The sequence below is a fragment of the Alligator mississippiensis genome, chromosome 6 (genome assembly GCF_030867095.1).
Source record: "Alligator mississippiensis isolate rAllMis1 chromosome 6, rAllMis1, whole genome shotgun sequence".
NCBI classification, from domain to species: domain Eukaryota; kingdom Metazoa; phylum Chordata; order Crocodylia; family Alligatoridae; genus Alligator; species Alligator mississippiensis.
Genome location: NC_081829.1, coordinates 75320189 through 75344547, shown reverse-complemented (window position 1 = coordinate 75344547; position 24359 = coordinate 75320189). Strand labels below are relative to the sequence as shown.

At 41.5% G+C, this 24359-nt stretch overlaps 1 protein-coding gene across 4 annotated transcripts in view; it reads right to left on the bottom strand.

Annotated features, from left to right (window-relative positions):
- Nucleotides 1-24359, bottom strand: part of STK32C (serine/threonine kinase 32C) — a 277360-nt gene that overhangs the window by 5814 nt on the left and 247187 nt on the right. For 3 of the 4 annotated variants that reach the window (XM_014611373.3, XM_019482915.2, XM_019482916.2), the window contains 8 exons: nucleotides 14679-14852; nucleotides 13946-13983; nucleotides 10744-10833; nucleotides 9847-9950; nucleotides 9614-9730; nucleotides 3926-4051; nucleotides 3630-3761; nucleotides 1484-1551 (listed from right to left, as the gene is read on the bottom strand). In XM_014611373.3, coding sequence (XP_014466859.2) covers nucleotides 1484-1551; nucleotides 3630-3761; nucleotides 3926-4051; nucleotides 9614-9730; nucleotides 9847-9950; nucleotides 10744-10833; nucleotides 13946-13983; nucleotides 14679-14852 — 849 coding nt within the window. Of the gene's footprint in view, nucleotides 1-1471; nucleotides 1552-3629; nucleotides 3762-3925; nucleotides 4052-9613; nucleotides 9731-9846; nucleotides 9951-10743; nucleotides 10834-13945; nucleotides 13984-14678; nucleotides 14853-24359 lie in introns of all 4 variants that reach the window. The other variant, XM_019482914.2, reaches the window with a different exon arrangement.

Sequence of the window (24359 nt, the reverse complement as noted above, 5' to 3'; positions counted from 1 at the left end):
ACAGTTCCATTAATTTGTTTCATTGAACAGCAAAAATGCCACCCAACAGGAAGAAGCCACTTTTCGATTCTAGTGTTTTTATTCACCCACTGTAGAGCCTGGAGAGCAATTTACTATATTTTTTTCACTTTCAGCACAGTATTCTCAAAGAACACAGTTGGGAGGGGATTATAAAGGGATGGGAGAGGATTATAAATTTACTCCTGAATCTTCTAGATATTCTAATCACAGAATCATAGAAAATTAAGGTTGGAAAGGACCTCAGGAAGTCATCTAGTCCAACCCCCTGCTCAAAGCAGGACCATCCCTAATTATATCACCCCAGCCAAGCCTTTGCCTACCTGGGTCTTAAAAACCTCCAAGAATAGAGATTCCACAACCTCTCTGGGTAACATGTTCCAGTGTTTTACTACCCTACTAGTGAGAGAGTTTTTTTCCTAATATCTAACCTAAACTTCCCTTGCTGGAACTTGAGACCATTGCTCCTCATTCTGTTATCTGCCACCGCTGAGAGCCGTCTAGCTTCATCCTCTTTTGAACCACCCTTCAGGTAGTTAAAGGCTATGACAAAATCTTCCCCCAGTCTTTTCTTCTCTAGATGGGGCCTCACCAGTGCTGAAGAGAGGAGAATAATCACTTCCCTCAATCTGCTGGCAATATTCCCAAAACTATCCCCATCTCTCTCTGGGCACTGACAGATGTGCAGCTCTCTGCTCCAATTCATGGCACTTCACAGAAGATGCCATGTGTTAGAGCCAACCCCCTCTCCCCCCCCGATCCAACAGATGTTTGCTGTTGGGTTGGGGGGGGGGGTGATCAAGCTCCACTTTGGAGCTGATCCAGGAGGAACTGCCTGTCTGTAGCCTCTCCCCACTAGCTCTGTCCCCCATTCCCAGCTCCAAGGTGGAGGGCTACAATCCACCTGCCCTTCCAGCGCAGACTGGGTAAACCCCAGCCCTTAGCTTCCTCCCTTCCCTTCTCCCTCCTCTCATCCTGCAGACAGCACTGGGGATCATGTGCAGGGACAGATAGAAGTTAATGAAGATGCTCTGCTTTGGAGCACCTTCATCTGAACCCTCTTTAAATGACAGTTAATTTGTCATGCTATTGGACACTTTTAAAGTGCTCTGCAGCTGTGCACTTCTGTCAGGGCCTGGCTGTAGAGCACTTTCAAGAGGTCAATAGCGTGACATATGTCACTTCTGTCAGCACCTTCTGTGTACCGTATACTTGATTTTATCAGACCATTTAATAATCAGTGAAACTTTCTGGATTTTTTTAGCTATCTCTTCTAAGTAAGAAGTTTTAATCAATAAACCTACTTTAGTGAAATCAGTAAATTAGAACTGGGCTTGTGGCATGATATTCACATTTCCAGCTTCCAGGAACAATATTTCATTCTTGTAAATCCCAAAACAGCTAAGTAAAAACAAAACAAATCAAAACACACTCTTTTCTTCTAAAAACATACCCCCTCACTCACTTCTCTCTGTTAAAAATGACAAAGTCTTGCTGGATAGCTTCAAGGCATTCCTGGAGATAGTCATTTTCCTGAGTAAAAAGGAACAAACGGATCATACATATGAGAATCCAGCACATTTATATCCTTGTGTTTTCTGCAGTATTGTTCTGCCAAGTTATATGTTCATATCATACACTTGGCTACCAGGAATTTCAACCTAAATTAAGCTTGCATCTTCATTTCTTAGGTGTTTTTCCTCAGTATCCTGTTTTTACTTCTGCAGTAATTTTCCTGAAACACATTTAATCTTTATAGGCCTTTACTATATGAGCAATCCAATGAAATGCAGTCTGGTGCAGGTGGCCTACACGAACAGAATTTATGCAGGATTTATGAGGTACGCGGACTTTTAAATTGTCCTATACCCAGGGGAAAATTTCACCAAGGTAACTTAATCTTAAAGGATTCCATAATACTTTAAAAGCTTGCTCGCACTCTCTCCCTCCCTCTCTCTCTGCATATAGTATATATGCATGCATATCATATGTGGAGTTGATATGCACAGGGAGTAAAGGATCCCAGGTTCAGGACAACTTTTCCATCCATTACAGCCCTGAGAACTATGAAAAGTGAGTTATTGTGCTGCAAATCAGCACAATATTGTGCGCTCTTGTGCTGCAAATCATGAAACATCCTGACACAGTGTGCCTCAAACTTCCTTAGTAATGAAAATCTCTGAAAGTTATTTTAAGTTTGCTTATTCTGGTTTTGTTTTTGAGCTTCCTGAATTATTCTTCCAGTCTTTTACAGTAACCTTCATTGATTGTAATGCTAGCAACTGCTGAGGGAGGAAATGATCTATTGCTGCTAATTGACTCAGCCAACAAGGCAAGCAGAATTCTAACAGCTATTTCCTAATGCTCTTTGTTTGTAAGATAATTGGCATCCTTTTAAATAAAGGACTTAAAAATGTGCCCTATTTTAGTACTCTGAAACTAAGGTGCAAAGAGCATTGCAGCTGTTGATCAGCTATTGAGAATGCGCATGTCTCCATTTAGATCTGAAAATGCATGACAATTCCAATGTGAAAATACCACACAAATACTGGGCTTTCCCACAGATCATCCAGCTATTGGGTTCAATGATGTGATTTGTTTTTTTCAGGGGAAACATCCATCACTGAGAGAATGAATTCTACCATATTCTTTTCATCAGGAATTTGAATTTTGTGTGAACTCTGATTCCTGGGATGAAAATGATTTGTATCCACTATCTAACCTAGGTTTTTGAAAGAACTGATGCTTCCTAAATATTTGCTTCCTTTTCAACAACAAAGCTGAGGCAGGCAATAAAAAGTCCATAGCATGATTTTAGGTTAAATTTATGGGTATTTATGGAAGAGACTTGGGAACCTTTTTATGACTGACTGTTTTAGAGCCTCCTGCTTTTTGCAAAGAGCTGATAATACAGGGTCAGGAGTTGCATCCAGGAAGAATCTATTTGAAAAGAGTAGTTATGCCTGTGAATAAATATGATTATTGATGTGATAGCATGGGATCTTGTATTGTTTGGGCTGCCAAAGTAAACTGATAATGGCTACTAACAGACAGAAACAGACAGTACAAGATGCAGCATAGTGAAACTGCGGGATTCTTACTCTGCTATATGGGAAGGCTTCGTCATATTCAGTTTTGTCAGTGATATATCTGAATGGAATACACTTGAATTTATTAAGAATTCAGTTTTCTTTTCACTAACATGGGGATGAGTTGAGATTAGCTCTGCAAAATTGAATGGAGTGTGAAGCCAATGTAACAAAAGAAACAGGACCTAACAGGACATTTTAAATGAAAATGTGCCTTATGTGATTAAAAAAAAGAAATATATCTGTATAACAGATCTCTCTCATCCACTATCTCTGGATTTCCCTCCCCCCCCCAGATCTCATGTTAGAGAGAACAAAATAGCAAAGAAGTGATCTGCCAGGGAAGAGGAGAATTCAGCTTTCAGATAGTCAGTCTACAAGGCTGAGCATTTTTATTGGAGTAAATATGTATGAGAAGGCATTTTGCAAAGTAACTGTTTCTGCAACAAATCAAAGTAAAACAAAATTGGTTCTTCGCCCTGTGGCCCACTGTTGTGGCCCACTAAGCAAAGCTGCACTTACTGACTGTGAGCTGTCCTTGCTGTTATCCCTGGACTTGTTCTTTGCAAGTCTTTTTTTCTTTTTATGCAGGGGTCTTGATTCCAGGATCATCTCTTCCAGCTCGAAGGTGGGATCACAATGCAGACGGCCTTTCTGTTAGAATGGGACAAAGATATTAACTCTCTGACTCATGCAAAAAGTGCATCTCAACCTGCACATTTAGGAACTACCTCTGCCATGGAAACCCACAGCACTACATAAAACTATACTTCATAAGATAAAACAAAAAACTCATTAAATCATTCCTCATTACTTACATTAGGAACAAAACCAGCCTCCACCTTCTTCTCACAGACATCATCCCAGATGACACTGGATAAGTAGGATGAGGTCTGGATGTCCGTTAGACTGGAAAACCGATGCTCCGGGTTCACTGTCAACAGCTGAAATGACATGTACTGCAGTGAGGGAAGGTCTGGATTGAAAAAGGTCTGCCTTCCGCCCTAAACTACAAGATAATTTACAAACACAATTCCCTTCCAGGGTAACACTGACCTCAGTATACACAAAAAAAAGTACTGAAAAAACCATCAACCATCATTAAAGTTGCAAAATCCATCAGTCAAAAGTTTAGAGTGCAATGTTCCTTCACACTCATTAGTCATCATTAGGTGATCACATACAGATCTTCCTACCATGCCTCATTCAGTGGGCAGTTAATAAGCAGCTACCCAATATTTTGTTTTTTCCTCATTGCTCAATGGGTGGATCCTGCCCTGTTTGCAGTACGCAATTCAAACCCCACTCTGAATTAAGAAATATTTCCTTTTCTATGGAGAGCATCACTACAGTATCTGTGATTGGACGTGATAGCCCCCCATTTTTCAAATGACCAACTGAAACACGGAGATTAAAATCAAAAGTATTTACTAAATTTGGGCTCCTAGGCTTGGGACAGACATTCAAAAAGCCCGAGCCTGAATTGATTCACTCTTTGCAGGTTAGTCTAAGCTGTGCAGCTTAAACTGATTAATAAATGGACAGACATGCTGTTAAATCAGGAAATGCAGCCATATGCCTGCAGTGGCTCAAGCCAGAAGCTGGGGGGCGCTAGAGCATGCCTGGCAGCCACTGCCAAAGGGGAGGGAAGAGAGATGCCCTCCAAGGCTCTCAACCCTGCCTGCTGGAGTGAAGGGGGCATGGCCAGGCACCAGCCCAGGGCTAGCACAATATGCAGGATGCCAGCTACCAGCTGGGGGGGGAGGCAGCTGTTGCCAGACTGAAGAGTGGGAATGGAGAAAAAGTCCTCTCTCTGAAGCAAACATGTATTGAACACAGCAATTTGCAAAGCATATAACAGGGAACTACCAAAAATCTTCCCCTAAGCTAAGATACAGCCCGGTAAAACACAGCATACACAACTTAGTCTAACTTCAAATGTAAACCAGGAAGACAAGAATTGGTTTTACTAATCCTGAGGGCAGAGTGTCTCCTTACAGCCAGGCATTCAGAAAGACTTTGTTTAGGTATACCCAGTTTTTACACATTCTGGTATCTGCAACTTCCCTTAACTACATCTCTAGCATCTGCAATGATTGTCAGGTCTTTGCAAACAGTTCCCACCTCTCTGTCTGGTCCTGCAGGTCTTAGCTCTGGGCTCACAGGTGCATCCCTGCTGCAGGCAAGCCACAGACACTGCAGCCAAACCCCCAGGGGTTCTGGGGGAGTGCAGGGACAGAGGAAGGAATTAATCCCATCCCTGCCTGGCTGCAGGAAAGACGTGGAGTTGTGGCTGGGGCTGGCAAACCCCAGCTGCGGTCCCCAGGGTTTGCCAGTGGAGGGTGGGGGGTGGGGACAAAGGGAGGAATTTGCCTCAGGGGCCTTGGCAGGCTTGCATCTGTCCACGCCCTGCCCCTTTTCCAGCTAGAGAGCAGAGGGGAGGGGCCAGCCCAGCTCACTGGAGCAGAGCTCCACCCAGCCCAGAGAGCATGCTGGGATGCTGGAGGAGTCTGATTTAAGTTAAACCAGCAAGGGGTCTGAGACAGACTTTGCATAAACTGGTTTGAGCCAAATCAATTAAGCCTGATACTACATTCAACCAGGTTTATCTCAAACCAGTTCAGCCATTTTCAAGCTGGTTTATGAGCAATGAATGTCTGTTCTGTTACAGGTGTAAACCAGTTTCTGATCACGTAAACTGTTTTATGTGTAATGTCTGTCCCTAGCCCTAGTTTAAACCACTTAGGACCTGAGTTTTAGGATAACTTAACTATTATGTCTCTTTTCCTGAGGTGTTTCCTCCCATTCCAGTCCTACCCTTCCAGTCTCAGTTTTCCCCCACTCCCAGATTCAGTCTTCACTGAGCATCCACAGCCTCTAGTTTCTTGTTTCCAGTGCCCTAGTCCACACTGTCCTGCTTACCCCTCTTCTGGCTCCTCAGCCAATCTCTGTTTCTTTCTCACCCTTGCCTGTGTTTGTGCCACCCAGTGCACATTCCCTGTCCACACTGGTTCCCAGTCCCAGGTTTTGCTCCATGCTTCTCATCCAGTGTGTGTATCTGTGTCATCCCCACATATCAGTCTCTTTACCCAGCCAGTCCCAGTTCTCCCCCATGCCCAGAATCCTCATTGGATTTATTTCCCCATCCTCTCAACTCCTTTCACCTACACCACCTGCTCCCAGTCCAAGTTTCCTTGTCCAGCTATTTCTAAACTCTTCTGTCTCTTCATCCAGTCTTAGCCCACTCCCACACTCCATACCTTATGCTAATTCCCCATTCCTCTATGAACTTCCAGCCCCATTTCTGCCAACCTTTAAGGCATGTTGCTCCAGACTATTTGCCTCCCTGCCCCTCCGAGTCCGTCTTCTGTCTTCTTTGCATTTGAATCAGGAAGATTTCTCTACAACTACAAGCAAGGAAATGGTCTTTCCTGTACTCTTTGTCTTACTCAGACTAATACCCAGCTGGTCTGCAATAGCCCAGAGCAGCCACTGTAGAGAAACTCTTGTTCTGAGCTGAAGTATAAACAATACAGTAGCAAACATAAGCAAAGAAAGAGCTCTGCCTAAAAAATTTTCAAAGAAGTCAGCTTGAGGCAGATGACTGGCAAAAAAATCTGAATCTAAGCAGTTAAAGTTAGGCAAATGTATCAATATGAGAAAACAAGGTCCAATATATGAAAACATGGTCCAATGGCAAGTACTGTGTAATCATAGCAGTAAATGCTTTCAGTCCTATCTAGCTTAGGGTCTGAAAGTGTTTATGGCTGATGGGCTAGTCATATCAATAATGCTACAGAACGCCAGGCTAGAGCTGGTGGGTTTTTCCCCTTTTAAAAATAAATCCCATTTCAGTAAGGCACCAATGCATTCTAAGCAGGGCAATTATACATAGCACTTCGGGAAAAGATAACATTTGCATTCAGCGTTTTTCCCATGCAGAAGGTGACAGCACAGGGAGATAATGCTGTAATATTCAGCATTCTAATTCAGTTTTGTGAGTAAGTTATTCGGATAAGCATCTGGACTTCTGGATGTTTGTGTAAACTACAGCAATAACATTTAGGTGGCATCTTGTTTTAAGAAAGCCAAAAACGTAACGCTTATGATCATGATACCACCACAATAGAGCAGAGCTCCTGGGGGATGAAAGCCTTACCTTGGTAATGGTAATTTAATTATTAGATCATTCATTGTGACTGAGAAAATGCTCCTGCATATTTGACTTGCAATGTTATAAACCCACATCACATTGGGTGGGTTGATTCTGGTAAAAGCACACAAGATTCCTCACTATGTTCTCAGCAGCACTGCTTATGCATTTCTTATTCTTTGGTCTTCCAATATATGGGTAAAACAATACGCAAAATGCCCTCAATGTATAAATGCCTATGCAGTAAAACCTGCACAGAAGGTTTTTGCATAGAAGAATCACCTCTATTCAATCTCTATTTTAAGTGTTCGGTGTAAAGCATACTCGAGGTATTGAGTACCAGTTTGTTTAGCACAGTAGGAGTCAACCGACTTGGCAGTAGTTCCACAAATTAGACCTGCACTCTCCCTGAATGTCACTCCGATCCCCTTCCTCTGTCTGATTAGCTGCTTTGTTTTTTGTCCCCTGTTCTATGCTCCTGGCCTGATCTCCTGCTCTGCCTTCTGCTTCCTTCCCTGTCCTTTGCTGTGCTGCCTGTCCCCTCCCTGATCTGTCACATGCCACACACACAGGCTGCCCATGCCACAGGTTGGCCATCCCTGACTTAGCATTTTATGAAGGACTCTCTGCTTGAGAATGAATGCCTGGTGATCCATGAAGTGGTCACTTAAGCCACTTTTCACTCCATAAAGTTGTCATCTTTAAAACGTGGGCATTCATTTACCATCTGAAAGTAAATTAAATGACATATTTCAAGTGATGTCCTTTGATATGTAGTACACTTCAGTAATGCTAAGTGATATAGTTTACCTAAGTAACACTGTGATATGGTTTACCTAAGTAATGCTGTACCATCCCTTACATCACTTACAACATGTAAATGCCATTTTCTAATGATGATCACTGAACACCTGAAATTAGTTCACACCACAATGCTATGTATACCTTAGCCCTCTCTTTACAATGGACTGACTGAAACCCTTTGATCTTAACACCTTTACCATAAGTTCAAGCTACATGCAGAACTGCATCTATACAGTACTATTTTCAAAGCTGTGTTTACAATGATTACTTTTGTGGCATGGTTTGGGTGGCTGCAGAATGAGCAGTGTCCTCAGCTCCCCAAAAAGCAATAACATCAGTATGCCATGTTGCGTTATCATTTATAGCCTATTTGTGCTGCAGAACAGTTGCAGAGCTAATGACTGGCGGTAGCTTGCTAGAGCTGTAAATCACCTACTGTATCCATATTTTTCCCTCATATATGGCTCCCACTTGTATTTGTGAAGGGCCAATGAGAAACTTACATTGAACTTAATAATGGTTTTAGGTGCACATAACTATTAGTGACCCACTACTGAAAAAAATTGGGTCTGTTGAAGGGGTAATGTCCCATGGAGGGCTATAAAGAGAAAGCATTTGATTACTGGTTGCTTGGTGGCTGGGGGCAGAGGTGGGACATATTGGTGTTTCTGCTCACAGATCTTTAATGCTATACATACCCTTCTCTTTAAAAAGCTTGTATTCTCCAAGTTACCCCAGTAGGTGGCGTTTGTGTCTTGCTGAGAAACTTGTATTGCACTAATAACTAACAATTCTGCTTTTCGTTAAAATAAAATCTAATTATGTAAATTTTCCACCCAACATTAACTTATATTGGAATCACTTCTTTGCTGTCAGCAGTATATATATCTCTTTTGTACTCTTTTCATCAGCCACTGTTTTGGAATCCTTTAATAAGCTAGAAAGTCAACATCAGCTCCAAACCCAACACTTGCTGCTTAGATATAAGCAATAAAATGAAAATGTCAGAGTAACTCCCCCTCTCCAGAAAAAAGCACAAAGACAAGAAACAAACAAACCCATTTCTCATAACTTAGAGACCAAAAGCAGATTCTTTGATGCTGCAGAACTGAAGAGAGAAGACATTATCACAGCAGGATTGCCAAACACCTATATATTTAATGCTGTAGTCATTCTGTGGTGAAAGGTAGTTATTTCAGCAATCGGCTACAACTCCCAGAGTACTGGAAGGAATCCATTTCCATATATGTTAAAGCTATTTTAACCTACATAACCATTTGATTGTAGCACTTAAACCAATCAAGGACCACTCCTCATTTGCTAACAGACAGAAGAGAAGAGGGATAATCATCCTATTAAAGAAACAAATGACTAATCAAAGGATACCTCACAGCAATTAAATTGTGCTAACCACTGAACTGATAGAGAGGGGACTCCATCTCAGTGTTTGGTTAGTTGGTATTACTTTGAAAGAAATGGACAGTTCCCAATTAGCCCTACACATGTAGTTAACACACAATTGAAATTACACTAAAGAAACAATATTTACCTTTCTTAATAAAGCAATCATTTCCTTTGACCATGTTGCTATATACTGAACACTCACAGTACTGAAGAGTTGAATTAAAGACTCTACAGGGTTACTGGAGTGGATGTCGTAGGGCCTCTGAAGAAAGAAAATCGAAATATGAAAATATAAAGGCTGTTATTTTCTTTGAAGACCATTAGGGGGAAAACAATCTTCTGAAATCACTAGAATATTAGACAAGAAAAATACCACACCCATCCACGAAGAAGTTCATATGCCATCACTCCCAATGACCACCAATCAACTTCAAAGGAGTAGCCAGTCCCACCATTCACAAAGGAGTGAAAAATCTCTGGAGCTATATAGAAAGACAAGAAAACAACATCTTATACACTGCCTGCAGGATCTATTCCCATTTCAGCTGCATGTTTTGTGAAAAAGTTAGTTTATGGATGCTATAATTATTGTTACAGGGGTGTAGGTTGTAGCCACGTTCGTCTAAGGACATAGGCAGACAAGGTTCTTTGGGTGAATCTGATATCTTTTATTAGACCAACTTAAATAGTTGGAAGCAAGCTTTCGAGTTCAAAAACCCTTCGTCAGGCTAAGGAAGTGTCAGCAGTTGGTGTGTGCTCTTCCTGGATGGAATGAAAAGTAAAGAAGCCAGAGGCTGGGCTGGTCTACCAAAAGATATCAGATTCACCCAAAGAACTTTGTCGACCATAATTATTGTTATACATTAATAATAGGATCATAGGAAAGCAGGGCTGACAGGCACTTTGGGAGATCATGTAGTCCAGGTCCCTGTTCAAGGCACAGATGGGACTTTCCATGACAAATAAGAAACTAAACCTTTTGATCACAGAGTTTTGAATTTCCCCAGCCCTTAACAAAGTCAAGAGAAACTGAACAAACTCAGCAGCTCTCGGGAATAGGTTCCAAGTTAGGACAAGAACAACAGAAGTCAATGACAATACTGGGGCATTGGGAGGAGGCTGCTCACAAGCAGTGGGATCATGAAGAACTTTTTTAGGGGGAATAATTCACATATATCAAAATGTTCTCGATATTGGACGCAAATCAGAGATTGCAAATGGTGAGCATGCTTCAAAAGTAAAATATGGAAATAATGAATGATCATTATATCTTACCCATATATGGCTTGGTTCCAGCTAACGCTGTTGCTCTTTCACCATCTCTGATTATTGTTGCAATATTAAAATCTGTTAGGTGTGCGTGACCTTAAAAGTAAAGTGTTTTTTTTTTAAGTAATTAATAAAATAAAAAAGAAATTATAGAAACACATTACATTCTTCAGCAAGCATTTGATTCTAAACAGTTTACCAAAGCTTCAGTTTCCATTAGTATGAATACAATTGAACAAGAAGCAGGTAATTACAGTGTGACAGAATTAAGCACAGAGGGAGGGAAAGGCCCAATGTACCATCACAAAAAGTATGTGCAAAAGATTAAAAAGCTTTAAATCTGTTAGTGTATGTGCCTTGAGGACCACCATCCTAGATTATCTCACATTTTTCATCATGAAGATATAATAATGTTCTAAATCTTATATAAAGCAATGAAGATGAGGAAAATGTGGTACTGAGGTCTTGCCATAACATCACCAATCGAAATATTTCCTTGAATCATTTTAGATAAAAGCCAATTGACTATTATCAGCCAAACTTGGAGTAACATTAGTGTCTTTCTATGTAGCAAACCATTTTAAAAGAAACTGGAACCAACCTAGCTAACTCCTCACTTAAAATGTCAAATAAAAATGTCTAGATATGTTTTCCCTATTTCCACATGGTTTATTTGTAAACCAGGACCAAAAACAGAACTTAAAATAATACTGTGAAAAAATGTCTGAGAAAAGCTCATGAAACCATCTATTCTTGTCAGAACTGCAGCCCAGTCTTGTACAGCCAAGAAGTGTGAATTAATTAGGTAGACAAGCATTCAGCTGCCTCCAAGCCTTTTGACATTCCAGATCATAAGATTTTTTAAATATTATTATAAAATCTATTATGTACTTTCCTATATAAATCATACATTTAGACAAGTGCTTTTTGTTGCTATTAAGAGTTGACATGTAGGCGAATCCAAGTAAGGGCTGCACTTATCGCCTGTTGCTGATTTTCACTGTTTTGCCCACCACTCAGGTGGAGAAAGAGAACGCAGTCTCCTGGTTGCAGTGGGTACCATAAACCAGGAGCCTCAGGATGTTTGTGTTTATAATTAGGGGCTTAAGTTACAGTATGACAACGGGTTTTTTGCAGCCCAGTTACAACGTGCAGAGCTGATTTCAGAGGCATTTTGTGGTGGCCCCACCCCTCACCGCTGATTGGCAGAGGATGCCTTCACTTAGTCTACCTCACTACTGCTTTTTGGGGGGTTGATTTCACAGGAAATTGTGGCCATTGCCAGATTTCCCAGTGATTGTGGACAACACGGTTTTTCACAGTTTCTGCGAAATATGTGAAACAGCAATTTAGGCACGTCCCTATTTGTAATTTCTGCAGCTTTAATCATGCATGGAGCAATACAATGTGCTCAGGCAGGACCAAATATCTTCTTCCCTTTCCTCACTGTATAAATCAATACAGCTTAAATATTACGTGGCTTGTTGCTGAGTACCTAGAGAGAGACTTTGTTTGTGGTTTAAGCAGGCTGGCTGTACCATAACCCTCCCTTTTTTTCCTTGCGTAAGAGGCTGTTTGATAGCTATATGAATTATGCAAGTAAGAATGATGCTGCCTGCCCTGCAAGACCTAAAGACATCGAGCTACGTGGACAAACTGTCAAGCATATGATTAAAAATCATCATAAGCTCACTGGCCAGTTTGCATTCAAGTGTCTTCTTTGGATCAAAAACATAGCATTTGCGAGGGAAGATGCAACACTCTCTATGAAGTCCTTGAGAAATTTCAGTACAGAGAAAAACAAGACCTCACCACACGCCAATTTAGCATAACAGACTTTTTATTGTAGTGAACCCCACTGTTCCTAAATCCTTAGCTCGGATTGTACTTCCTGCGTAAACAGGACTGCTCTCTAAAAGAGGCTGGCTACATGCCAGTCCCATTTTCCATATCCATATTGCTTAGGTGGCTATTCATAGATTACCTGTATAATAACCACATCATATTAAAATGACCTTAAAAGTAGTATATTAAAATCTGTAGTCAATTCATTTCCTCTGTCACAAGGCAAATGAGAAGGATCCAACATGAGATGCAGCAGGTCAACAGCTTATTTCAAAACTTGCTTGAGGAATTGTAACTTTCAAACCAAACTAGAAATCTAGTTCAAAGAAAATCGGTCTCTCTTTTTTTTTTTTTTTTTAAGGCCATTTTCATTCTTGTATCTGCATATGAATCTCCCATGGATATTTATGCAGATTATATGCATGAATCAATAGCAGACTGTAGCCTATTTGGACCTCTTGTTTCCTCCTATTATGTCACTTTTTTCTTATTTATAAGGGGTTTTTTTCAGTGCTTTATGAATCTGCACACTGTCTCCCAGTGAATTTCCAGGCAAAGCTTAAGTTGGTGGTTTGAACCAACATACACCAACACGTTTTTAGTTACCCAAGAGATTTCCCCCCTTTCTCTGTATTGTGAACTGCCACAGGTGAAATAAACAGAGGCATTCAGTGGAGCTTTCTCAATATAAAGCTGCTTGGAGTAAGTTCTTAGTGGAGGGTAGAATTTAATTTCCACTTTGTTAGAGCCGGATTTGTCAACTCTGTGAGCAGGCTGCTGTAAAATCCACCTTTTCATATTTGCTTTAAGGCTGCTGGAGAAACTGGGCTCATAGGCATCCTTTTGTTTATGCTCTTGTTGCCATTTTTAATTTGGATCACAAACATCCAAAACACTAGAGTGGATAGGTAACTTTAACTGTATTTCTAAAATTCAGCATAAAGTATCTGTACTTCTTTTCTTGACTCCAAGGTTCCAAAGATGAAAAGGCAAGTATGATATCTTGGTAACCTATCATGGAAACACATACTGAAAACTGTTTATTAAACAGTACAGTGGTAATACATCTGAGTTTAAAGGTATGAATATTAAAATCTTTGAAGAAAAGTAACATACTTATCAGAGTGATTACATATTTTTAAAATTTGCTACCTTAAGTTATAATAAACCTATTTTGGGCTTAATTCTCTATTGTCTTGAATACCTTGTGTGTAAAAATAAATTAATACTAATAAAAATACTACCAAATCAGAGCAGGAGTGTTATGTGCATACTTTGTTCATGTATTAAAAGAGCCCACGATATGCACAATAGTCTGGGCTTATCACATGTATAGAGCTAGACAGATTTTGTTTTTTCTCACCTTGTTCATCAAGGAGAATGTTGTCTGGTTTTACATCTCTGGAAAATAAAAAAAAGTTATATGTAAGATCAACTCATAGCTCATGGAAGAAGCAACTCAAAGGAAAAACAGAACTATTGGTTGTGACTCAATAATTAGTGTAGAAGAATATAGAACAAAATAACCTAGTCTGAAAGAAAACATTCATAGCATGGGCCACCTCTTTTATATTGATTAGATAAATACTTTTTCTGTTTAATCAAGTGAAAGGGCTAGAACAAAACTTCTAGACCTTGTTTATCCAAACCTTCTCTGAGAATTAATACTTGAAAGATTATTGTGAATAATTCTTGAGCACTGAACCAAATACTTGTCCATATGGATCTTGTTTACATTGATGTAAATTTAAGTGATGCCGATTGTTAGCAATAGAGCAACTCCAAATTTTACACCCAGTACAAAAGAGGGCAGAATCCCTTTTTGTCCAGAGGATGGTATAGCCAGGTTCATTTTAAATAGAAATTGGTCTCTGAATAACAAATGCTTATGATGTTGAGATTCTTGCTACACTACAATTTAACAGGGACAAATTCCCCTTAAACTTAAATGTAGACCCCAGTGAAGCTACACCAGTTTATACCAGGTGAGGATATGGCCCTGTCCTGTCCAATGATCCTGACAATCTCAGTTATCTCTATTGGTTTATTTAAATACACTAACTTTCAACAGCTGAGAGTAACAGATTTTGCTGTACCTGTGAATAATATGCTGGCTTCGTAAATAATCTAGAGCTAGTGCCATCTCGCAGATATAAAGTTTCACTGTTTCCTCTGTAAACTGAACATTTTGCTGAAGATGATATCGTAGATCACCACCTAGGAGTAAATCTACTACCATAAACATGTCCTCTTCATCCTGAAATGAGTACCTACAGAAAACAAAGGTGAGTTAACAGCAGAGCACTCTGCAACTTTCATGGGTGTTACAAAATGAAGGAAAGGTTTTTGGTTTTTCCCCCTCTTGTAATTATACAGCACCTGTGAAATAATAACAACCACAAGCCTTGCGTTTGCCCAAGTAATGTTAAAACATATGCCACCATCAATATTTACATTGTTTTAATTATGCACGCATGATTCAAGATCCTGCTTCATTTTTTAACCCAAGATTGGTACATTACATGTGGGTGAATTCATCTGTTGGATGTCACCCTCATTTTGTTATGTGTCTTTCCAGGCAATATTTCAATGAAGGAGCAACAATCCTAATTAATTTCATACCACTTGTACTGTCCATTACTATATCTAAAGCATAGTTATTTGACTTCTATATTTTAAATAACTTTCTTCCTAATATAATCAATACTGCGTTGGAATAATGAGCAGCAGGCCAAACATAATTATCTGATGAAGCTCTGTGCCATTAGTTCTAATATCGAGTAGTGGCTCTGTGCCATTAGTTGCTGATATCGAGTAGGATACCCAGAGCAACTCTCTCCTTTATTATATAACACAAGGCCAGCATTAGTGCTAATTCTTTTTCCTTGACCTGGCTTCTCTCCACCATTCTAGTAACCTCTGGAGACAGCGAAGGACTTATAGCCAGAGGAGAACTGCCCAAGTGCAGGAGTGATACAGACCTCATAAACTCAGTATTTTGCTGCACCTCCTCAAAGGTTTGTCCATACAGCCCATGGCTGTGGTGGTTCTTGGGTACAATACAAGCCATAAACTGGGAAAATTGTTATAAGTGTAGCTTTTGAGCCTTCAAAGTTATATCACTAATATTTTTACTCTTAGTCCAATGTTGAGAGGGCACCTAGATTTTGTAAAGACTTTTTGATGCCCAACCTTCCTTTGTCATGTCTGTGGGGTGTTGCTTATAGAATGTGTCCCACCCAGTTGGCCCGACTGTCCGTGTGTTATGCAATATGCAAAACCACTGGTGCCAATGGAACCATAGATGATACGTAAGCATTGACAGTGGAGGGACACAACTCCACGCTACTGCCACCCCAACCGCTGCTGGACACTGGCTCTAGCTGAGCTGCAGCCCCGTGCCCCACTGTTAGTGCAGAAATTGCACCACTGCTGCTGCCCACAGGCCTTGGCTCCAGCTGGGCTGCAGCCCATCTGACATCAGTGCAGAAATCAGGGGCGGGGGGAGGTCACATGTCCCCTGTGACTCCCCCACACATCGCTTATGAATAGAACCTCACACAGCCTACCCCAGGGCAACTTGAGGGCCAATGCCATCAGATGTTACCAATACTTGTTACTTATTTTTTTTAAACCTTCCAATGTACATATATCTCCAAATAAAGACAAGCAAAGGGCTAATGTTAGGATGTGCTCAGTGGGAATGGAGAATTATTTAAGTGCATTTAGCATATTATGGGAGGAACTAAGCACCACCGAAGATGAGGCTCCATATTTACTTAGCTGAAAATAACCTAAGGTTTCTAGGGTCTAATTTTCTGCTTGACCTTACTCAGATCTCTTGGATCGTATATCCATGCTTTTGCCAGCAGAAATAACTGTGGATGAACTTTTGCACCAACGCTTTTATTTGTAAGTGCTATTTAGATCATTTTGTGTTTCCACAGCTCCCCTCCTTTTGAAGTTGTGGGTGCCTAGTTCTGAAAAACAAGCTTTTAGGCTATGTGTATACTGCACAATGCAGGGCTGGATAGAGATAACCAGAACAGCACAATTAATTGGCTCTTTTTTAAGGCTAGCATTGTGCAGCATAGACCCCTATCTCTTTTGTGTGTACCATCAAGTAAATTATCTAAAAAGCATCTAAAACTAAGTGTAGAATGGTTAGATTTTAGGAATACAGGGTATAGGGATAACGGAGACCTGGTGGGATTCCACCCATGACTGGACCACGGGTATAGATGGCTATACCCTGTACAGGAGGGATCGTGTAGAGAAAAGGGGCGGGGGTGTAGCTCTCTATGTTAAGGAAAGCTACACGTCCCTGCAAGCCAATATTGGTGACCAGGGTGGACGGCTGGAGACCCTCTGGGTTAAAATCCGTGGGGAACACAGCACAGGGGACACAATGGTGGGAGTCTATTACAGACCTCCCACTCAAAGTCCTGAGCTTGACCAGGAGTTTGCCCAGGAACTGGCTGAGGCAGCTTGCTCCAGGACCATGGTTGTCATGGGTGACTTCAATTACCTGGACATCTCGTGGGAGGATCGCTCAGCAAAATCTGAGCGGTCGCAGAGCTTCCTCTCGTGCGTGGATGACCTCTACCTGACTCAAGAAGTGTATGGGCCAACGAGAGGCAAAGCACTGCTTGACCTGGTACTGGCTACTGGGGGTGACCTAGTCAGCAACCTAGTGATCGATGGGAAGCTGGGTGAAAGTGACCATGAACTGATCACCTTCACCATCCGCCAAAAAGCTGGCAAGTCGGTCAGCAACACGCAAGTCCTTGACTTCAGGAAAGCCGACTTTGACAAGCTCAGGAGGCTTGTCAGTGAGGCCTTAAGGGACCGTGACCACAGGGAGAGGGGAGTTCAAGAAGAGTGGTTGCTCCTCAAGGGAGCGATCCTCAATGCACAAACTAAGTCTATTCCATCTCGGAGGAAAGGCAGCAAGAGGGCACAGCAGCCCCACTGACTCTCCAGGGACCTAGCAGACCTCCTGAGGCTAAAAAGAAAGGCCTACAAAGGATGGAGGATGGGAGTCACCTCCAAGGAGGATTATTCTGCACTGGTCAAGTCCTGTAGGGAGCTGACCAGGAAAGCCAAGGCTGCAACTGAACTCCAGCTAGCTTTGAGCATCAAGGACAATAAAAAGTCCTTTTTCAGATATGTGGGGAGCTGGAGGAAAAGCAGGGGCAACATTGGACCCCTGCTGAACCAGATGGGGCAACTGACAACTGACACCCAGGAAAAAGCCAACCTATTAAATAGGTACTTTGCATCAGTCTTTCATCAGCCCCATGGGACGCCCGTGCCCGCTACAGGGCCGGGAAGTCCGGGTGAGGGTGATCCCCTGCCCTCCATTAATGCTGACTTTCTGAAGGAACATCTTGAGAAGCTGGATACCTTCAAGTCAGCCGGCCCTGACAATCTTCACCCCAGGGTACTCAAGGAGCTGGCGAGCATCATAGCCCAGCCTCTAGCACGGATCTTTGAAAACTCTTGGCGCTCTGGTGTAGTGCCTGAAGACTGGAAGAAGGTCAATGTGGTGCGCTTATCTTCAAGAAAGGGAGGAAAGTGGATCCGGCTAACTATAGGCCCATCAGCCTGACTTGTATCCCGGGGAAGATCTTAGAAAAGTTTATTAAAGAGGCCATCCTTAATGGACTGGCCGACGTCAACATCTTAAGGGATAGCCAGCACGGGTTTGTTGCAGGTAGGTCTTGCTTGACCAATCTCATTTCCTTCTATGACCAGGTGACCTATCACCTGGACAAGGGAGAAGAGATTGATGTCATATATTTTGACTTCAAAAAAGCCTTCGATCTGGTGTCCCATGATCGACTCTTGGAGAAACTGGTCAATTGTTGCCTTGGGTCCTCCACGATCCACTGGCTGGAAAATTGGCTCCGGGGTCAGACCCAGAGGGTAGTAATTGATGGAAGTCACTCATTGTGGTGTCCTATGACCAGTGGGGTCCCCCAGGGCTCTGTCCTTGGACCCATACTATTCAACATCTTCATTAATGATGTGGACACTGGAGTCCGAAGCGGACTGGCCAAGTTCGCTGATGACACCAAACTTTGGGGCAAAGCATCCACACCAGAAGACAGGCAGGTGATCCAGGCTGACCTGGACAGGCTCAGCAAGTGGGCGGATGAGAATCTGATGGTGTTCAACGCCGATAAATGCAAGGTTCTCTACCTTGGGAAAAAAAACACGCAGCATCCTTATAGGCTCAGCAGTGCTATGTTGGCTAGCACTATGGAAGAAAGAGACTTGGGGGTCATCATTAACCACAAGATGAACATGAGCCTGCAATGCAATGCAGCGGCTAGTAAAGCGACCAAAACGCTGGCTTGCATCCATAGATGCTTCTCCAGCAAATCCCGGGACGTCATTCTCCCCCTGTACTCGGCCTTAGTGAGGCCGCAGCTGGAGTACTGTGTCCAGTTTTGGGCTCCACAATTCAAAAAGGATGTGGAGAAGCTTGAGAGAGTCCTGAGAAGAGCCATGCGCATGATCAGAGGTCAGGGAAGCAGACCCTACGATGACAGGCTGAGAGCCCTGGGGCTCTTTAGCCTGGAAAAGCGCAGGCTCAGGGGTGATCTGATGGCCACCTATAAGTTTATCAGGGGTGACCACCAGTATCTAGGGGAACGTTTGTTCACCAGAGCGCCCCAAGGGATGACGACTAGGTTGAATGGTCACAAAGTACTACAAGACCGTTTCAGGCTGGACATAAGGAAGAATTTCTTTACTGTCCGAGCCCCCAAGGTCTGGAACAGCCTGCCACCGGAGGTGGTTCAAGCGCCTTCATTGAACACCTTCAAGATGAAACTGGATGCTTATCTTGCTGGGATCCTATGACCCCAGCTGACTTCCTACCCTTTGGGCAGGGGGCTGGACTCGATGATCTTCCGAGGTCCCTTCCAGCCCTAATGTCTATGAAATCTATGAAATCTATAAGGCAGGAAGGGACCTCTTGGAACAGTGAGCCTAGGCCACTCTTGTTGCAGGAAACCACCTAATTCTGCCTATGAATTTATAAAGATCTGCATTAAAGTTCACCAAGGTTTTTTCTTCCACTACTTTCATTGGAAGGAGGTTACAGAACTTCATTCTCCAGGGGTTAGAAACCTTCTTATTTCTAGTCTAAATGTATTCATGGCCAATTTAGGGTATATTCTTCTGCACTTCTTTCTCTGATGTTTGTTCCCAGATGTATGTATACTGAACAACCGTATTCCCTCTCAGCCTTCATCACACTACATACACTAAGCTAGTCAAGCTCTTTCAGCCCCTCTCATATGAGAGGCACTTTCTTCCTCTGACCATCCTAGCTAACGCACATTCTGTGTTCCAGTTTTAACTGATCTGTCTTGAAATGAGTGACCAGAACTCTACCCTGTATTATCCTGTATTCCAGATGAGGTCTTACCAGTTCCTTTTATGATGACATTAGTATTGCCCTATCTGTGGTGTAAATACATTTTTGGATACAACCTGGAATTGTATTAATTTTTTCCACAGCCACATCACGCTGTGAAACTGTGAAGCAGATATTCAAAATCTGGTCCATGGTTTCATTACTGTACTTATTATGTGTACTGTAAAAAAAATTGTTAAGTCAAACCACTCACCCAGTGCTGCACAGTTCCCAATTACCTTTCAGAAATGACTCATCTCATTAAGAAGGATACTTCAGAACTCTTCTCAAGAGCCTTATTTTAACTTCAGACTTTTCCTCAATGTAGGTTTATCTCAATGTTTCACAATTGCATTTTCTCTGAATATTTTGAAAATGAGGTACTGTATTTACTTGAATATAAGATGACCCCCCCTCATAATTAGATTCTGTATACAGAACATTTACAGGGGTGTAGGCTGTAGCCGTGTTGGTCTAAGGACATAGGCAGACAAGGTTCTTTGGGTGACATTTATGCATTTGTTATAATTTTCCAGGTATAAAATCTAATTATTACAGGTTAGCTTTCAATTTGTCCCCTTCCCACTGCTATAACAGGGAAAATAAATCTGGAGAGTCAGATGGGCCCCCTTGCCCTCTGACCCCCCAGCTTCTTCCTCCTGCAGCTCTTTCCAGCCCATCCTTACTGTCAGACCTTGCTCTCCCTGAGCACATAGAAGTGAGGGGCAAATTTGAAAACACTCATCTTGAAATAAACATATCTGTGATAATTTGCACATAGGCAAATTACTACAGGTACCTATAGACTTAGTTCATCCGGAATTAATGCATTTTACCTTTTTTGAAACTGCTGCAAGTTTTAGCGTAGGTAGTCCATAAACATATATTTAAGCAGCACTTTGTACCTACTTATTTATAGTACAAACTATGCATGATATTAGCCTAAAGGGTCCTAATTTACTAGAGAGTTCATTGGGCTGGACCACAGCAGTCATCAACATTTCAAACCATGCTGACCCCACAGCTCAGCTCTGCTCAGTATGTCTGCATACTTCAGTACGCTCCCACCGAAGGAGCCATCTGCTAATTAGCCCTCCCCACTCGTGACTGGAACTGGGTGTCCTGGGATCCTCCAAAAATGTATATGCATCTGAGGCGCAGGGCAACCTTGTCTGGCTCCACCTCATGGCTTCACACTAATCATATGTGACAGGCTGAGAGGGGGTGACAGAAGGATTCTGGGTGAAGTGTTTGGTACTCTATTTGGTGATGTTTGCCACACATTTAAGGCTGGAGAAGAAACAGGAATTATTGGAAATGGGAATGAAAGGCATATCTCAGCTGTCAGAGTGCAGAGGAAGTTAAAAAAAATAATTCAATGTACGGCTCACCCTTACTTCAAAAGACTCCGTACTGAAGGCGATTGCATGCAAAGGGCACTACCATATATCTTATTCAGATAGACTGTGCTAGGCTATCTTTGTGGTAGGGTCCTATCAGTATCTCATCTTTTTAGCTAAGATCATGCATTTTTGGCACCAAGTGGCAGATGTAGGAGCTGGCTCTGCCCCTCCTGCCTGGTGCCAGTTCCCTCCATGGGGGCCAACTGCGCTGTGTGTTTTATAGTTATGCTCAGTGTTGGCTCTATTTAATCAACTTCATAGTTGGTTTCCATTACTGGCACATGCTGCCTTTGGCAGCAATTTAATGATAGGCGATGTATTTAAGGAAGTTGAACAAGAATATAAGATGAGGGGCTTTTTTCCCATGCTGATGGGGGGGGGGGAGAGGGGGGATACACCTCATTTTGTAGTCAAGTAAATATGGTAAGTGAACATGTGTGCCAAATTAACATATAGAAGAGCAGAAAAAGGAGCTTTGTTTTTTGCAAAAACAGAATGGTCTCATAAAATCTGTAGCAATTTACTCCTGTCAGAAGCTTACCATACTCTGGGCATACCCTAAAGGCATTTTCAATAGTTATATTTGGCTGCAGTTTTTCTTAGAGAAATGATGAATCATGAATTGGTATTAATCTAAGTATGTCCTAGGAGGAAATGTACATCTTACTAGATTTTCTTAATGAGCAGAGAGAGGTAGTTAGCCATGTAAGTCTGAAGTCCAACAGAAATTCTGCAGGGTAGATTTGCACCCTATAGACTAACTAAATCAGAGCTACATATATAGCATATGCTTTCATGAACCCAACCTCCTTTAACATGTGCTGTGAAAACACATGCATAGACCAATGTATACAACGGAGAGAGCTTTTGTACTCAAATCATTTTCTCTATTTTATACACTGCTCTGTGCATGCCCTTCATAGCATCCGATGAAGTGAGTTTGGGGTCATGAAAGCTTATGGTATATGATTCTATGATTTAGTTAGTTTTTAAGGTGCAAACCTGACTTCTACCATCTTCTTAATGACTGAAGCATAGCAATTCAAAATCTGCAGTTCATAGCAATTGTCTTGACTTCTTCAGTCTACTACCTAAGACAGTATTCCTTGACTTCATAATTTTCCTTTTTTATTGTTGCTGAGTTAAAATTTCAGGAAAAAATATTAATATGTCCAAAGTGGCTAGTGAAAAAAATTATTTTGATACAAATGTTCCCAGCAATTCTATCAGTGCTGATTCTGCCTGTCCTGCTATTAGCTGTATGAATCTTCTCTAAGGAAAACTTCTGCTAATCATGCTGAATCCAATATTAACCCATCATTTCTCTATTAACCCATTCATTTCAGCAGTAGGGGCACTGACATTGCTTTTCTCTCCCTTTCTTTTTGGTGCATTGTAGGGTGTTCTTGTTGTTATTGCTTCTTATGCCTTACAGTTGTGGTGTCTAGGGGTTTGATGTGGGAAATTTTTAAGACTGACTCTCTAGGTCCAGGAAGCCTCTTTGCATTCTATATCCCTACATGCTTAATCCTGTTGTTTGTCAGGTCAACAAATATTAAGAGGGACTGATTTTAGGCTAATGTACATATTTAATGACAAAAAGTAAATGTCCTGTCAAGGGAAAACAATGTGTATTATTAATGCGCTTCATTTGTTTTTGACATGACATGTCATTTTTGTCCACCCATTGCTTTCAAAGTGAATGTGGTCTTTATTTTGCCATCACACATGCATCTCTTAATAACAGCAGAAATGTAATTGTGTGAATGTAATTTGGAAAACTGCTGGACTGGAAATATTGGCTACCAGTTTTCATTATACTCCCAAAATTGCAGTTGTAGAAACAGTGGTTTTAGACAAAGGTATTTCATCATTTGAAAGAATATACTGTGAGCAACAACAAAATGTGTGAAGCCACCTGGAAAAAATAACAGCAAGGCAGAAGTTAAGCAAACCAATATCAATGTTTAGGCTGTATAAAGATACCACTCCCCCTTAACCTATTCATCCCCTGTCCCAGTATGGTACTCTTGCTCTCACTGACTTACAAACTTCCAGCAGGGTCCAGTTTCTTTCTAGCACTCAGCAATGGATGCGATCTTCCCCACTATCTACAAATAAGAGCTGCAGATTCATCAGTTTGGTCCCCAAGATCTTCCAGCAACCTGTTTTACTCCTTTCTAATGCCCTCTTTAAGATGCTTTGATAGCATGGTCTTGTTTTTGTACCCTGCCTGCCAATGAATCTTACAAGCACTGCTGTCCAAATGCACTCATAAGCCTAAATCTCTGAACATGCAAAATTTTAATTCAGCTTCTGGGATTAAACAACACAGATGATAGACCTACTGATCCCTGAAAAACAAGCTATGGAGAGACAAGCTATGGAGAGACAAGAGTCAGCAAAAAACAAGCTATGGAGAGACAAGAGTCAGCAGGAGTAGCTTGGAGAGCTTGGATCAAGGAGAGAATCATGCAGAAGGTGGTAGAAAAGCAATATCAACACTGATATGCTTCAGATAAACATCACCACTATCATACTCATACCATACTCATCCCAAAGGAATGTATAAACCTTTGCCACTTAATGCATCATTTCCTATAATCTGCAAATAAATTTGAGTTCCATAAAACTTAATAATGCAAGTAAGTCTGAGTAATACAAGAATGCACTTTTAATTGCCGAGTTGAAAGCATTATAATATTTTATGTTTACAATGCAGCTTTCAATAATAAATACTGTACATCTGGCAATTCAAATAGACTGCTATCATGTTTCAAAAGGAGAACATGAGCTGAACATAGTTTTAAATTTGGAATTTGTCACTACTACTAGAAGTTCTAACTTGACGGTGTGTCCACTGGTACTATGGACATATGGGCTAGAACTTGCAAATAGTTTTAGCCCATAAATCTTTTGGAATGCAGCTTTGTCTGGATGCTTCT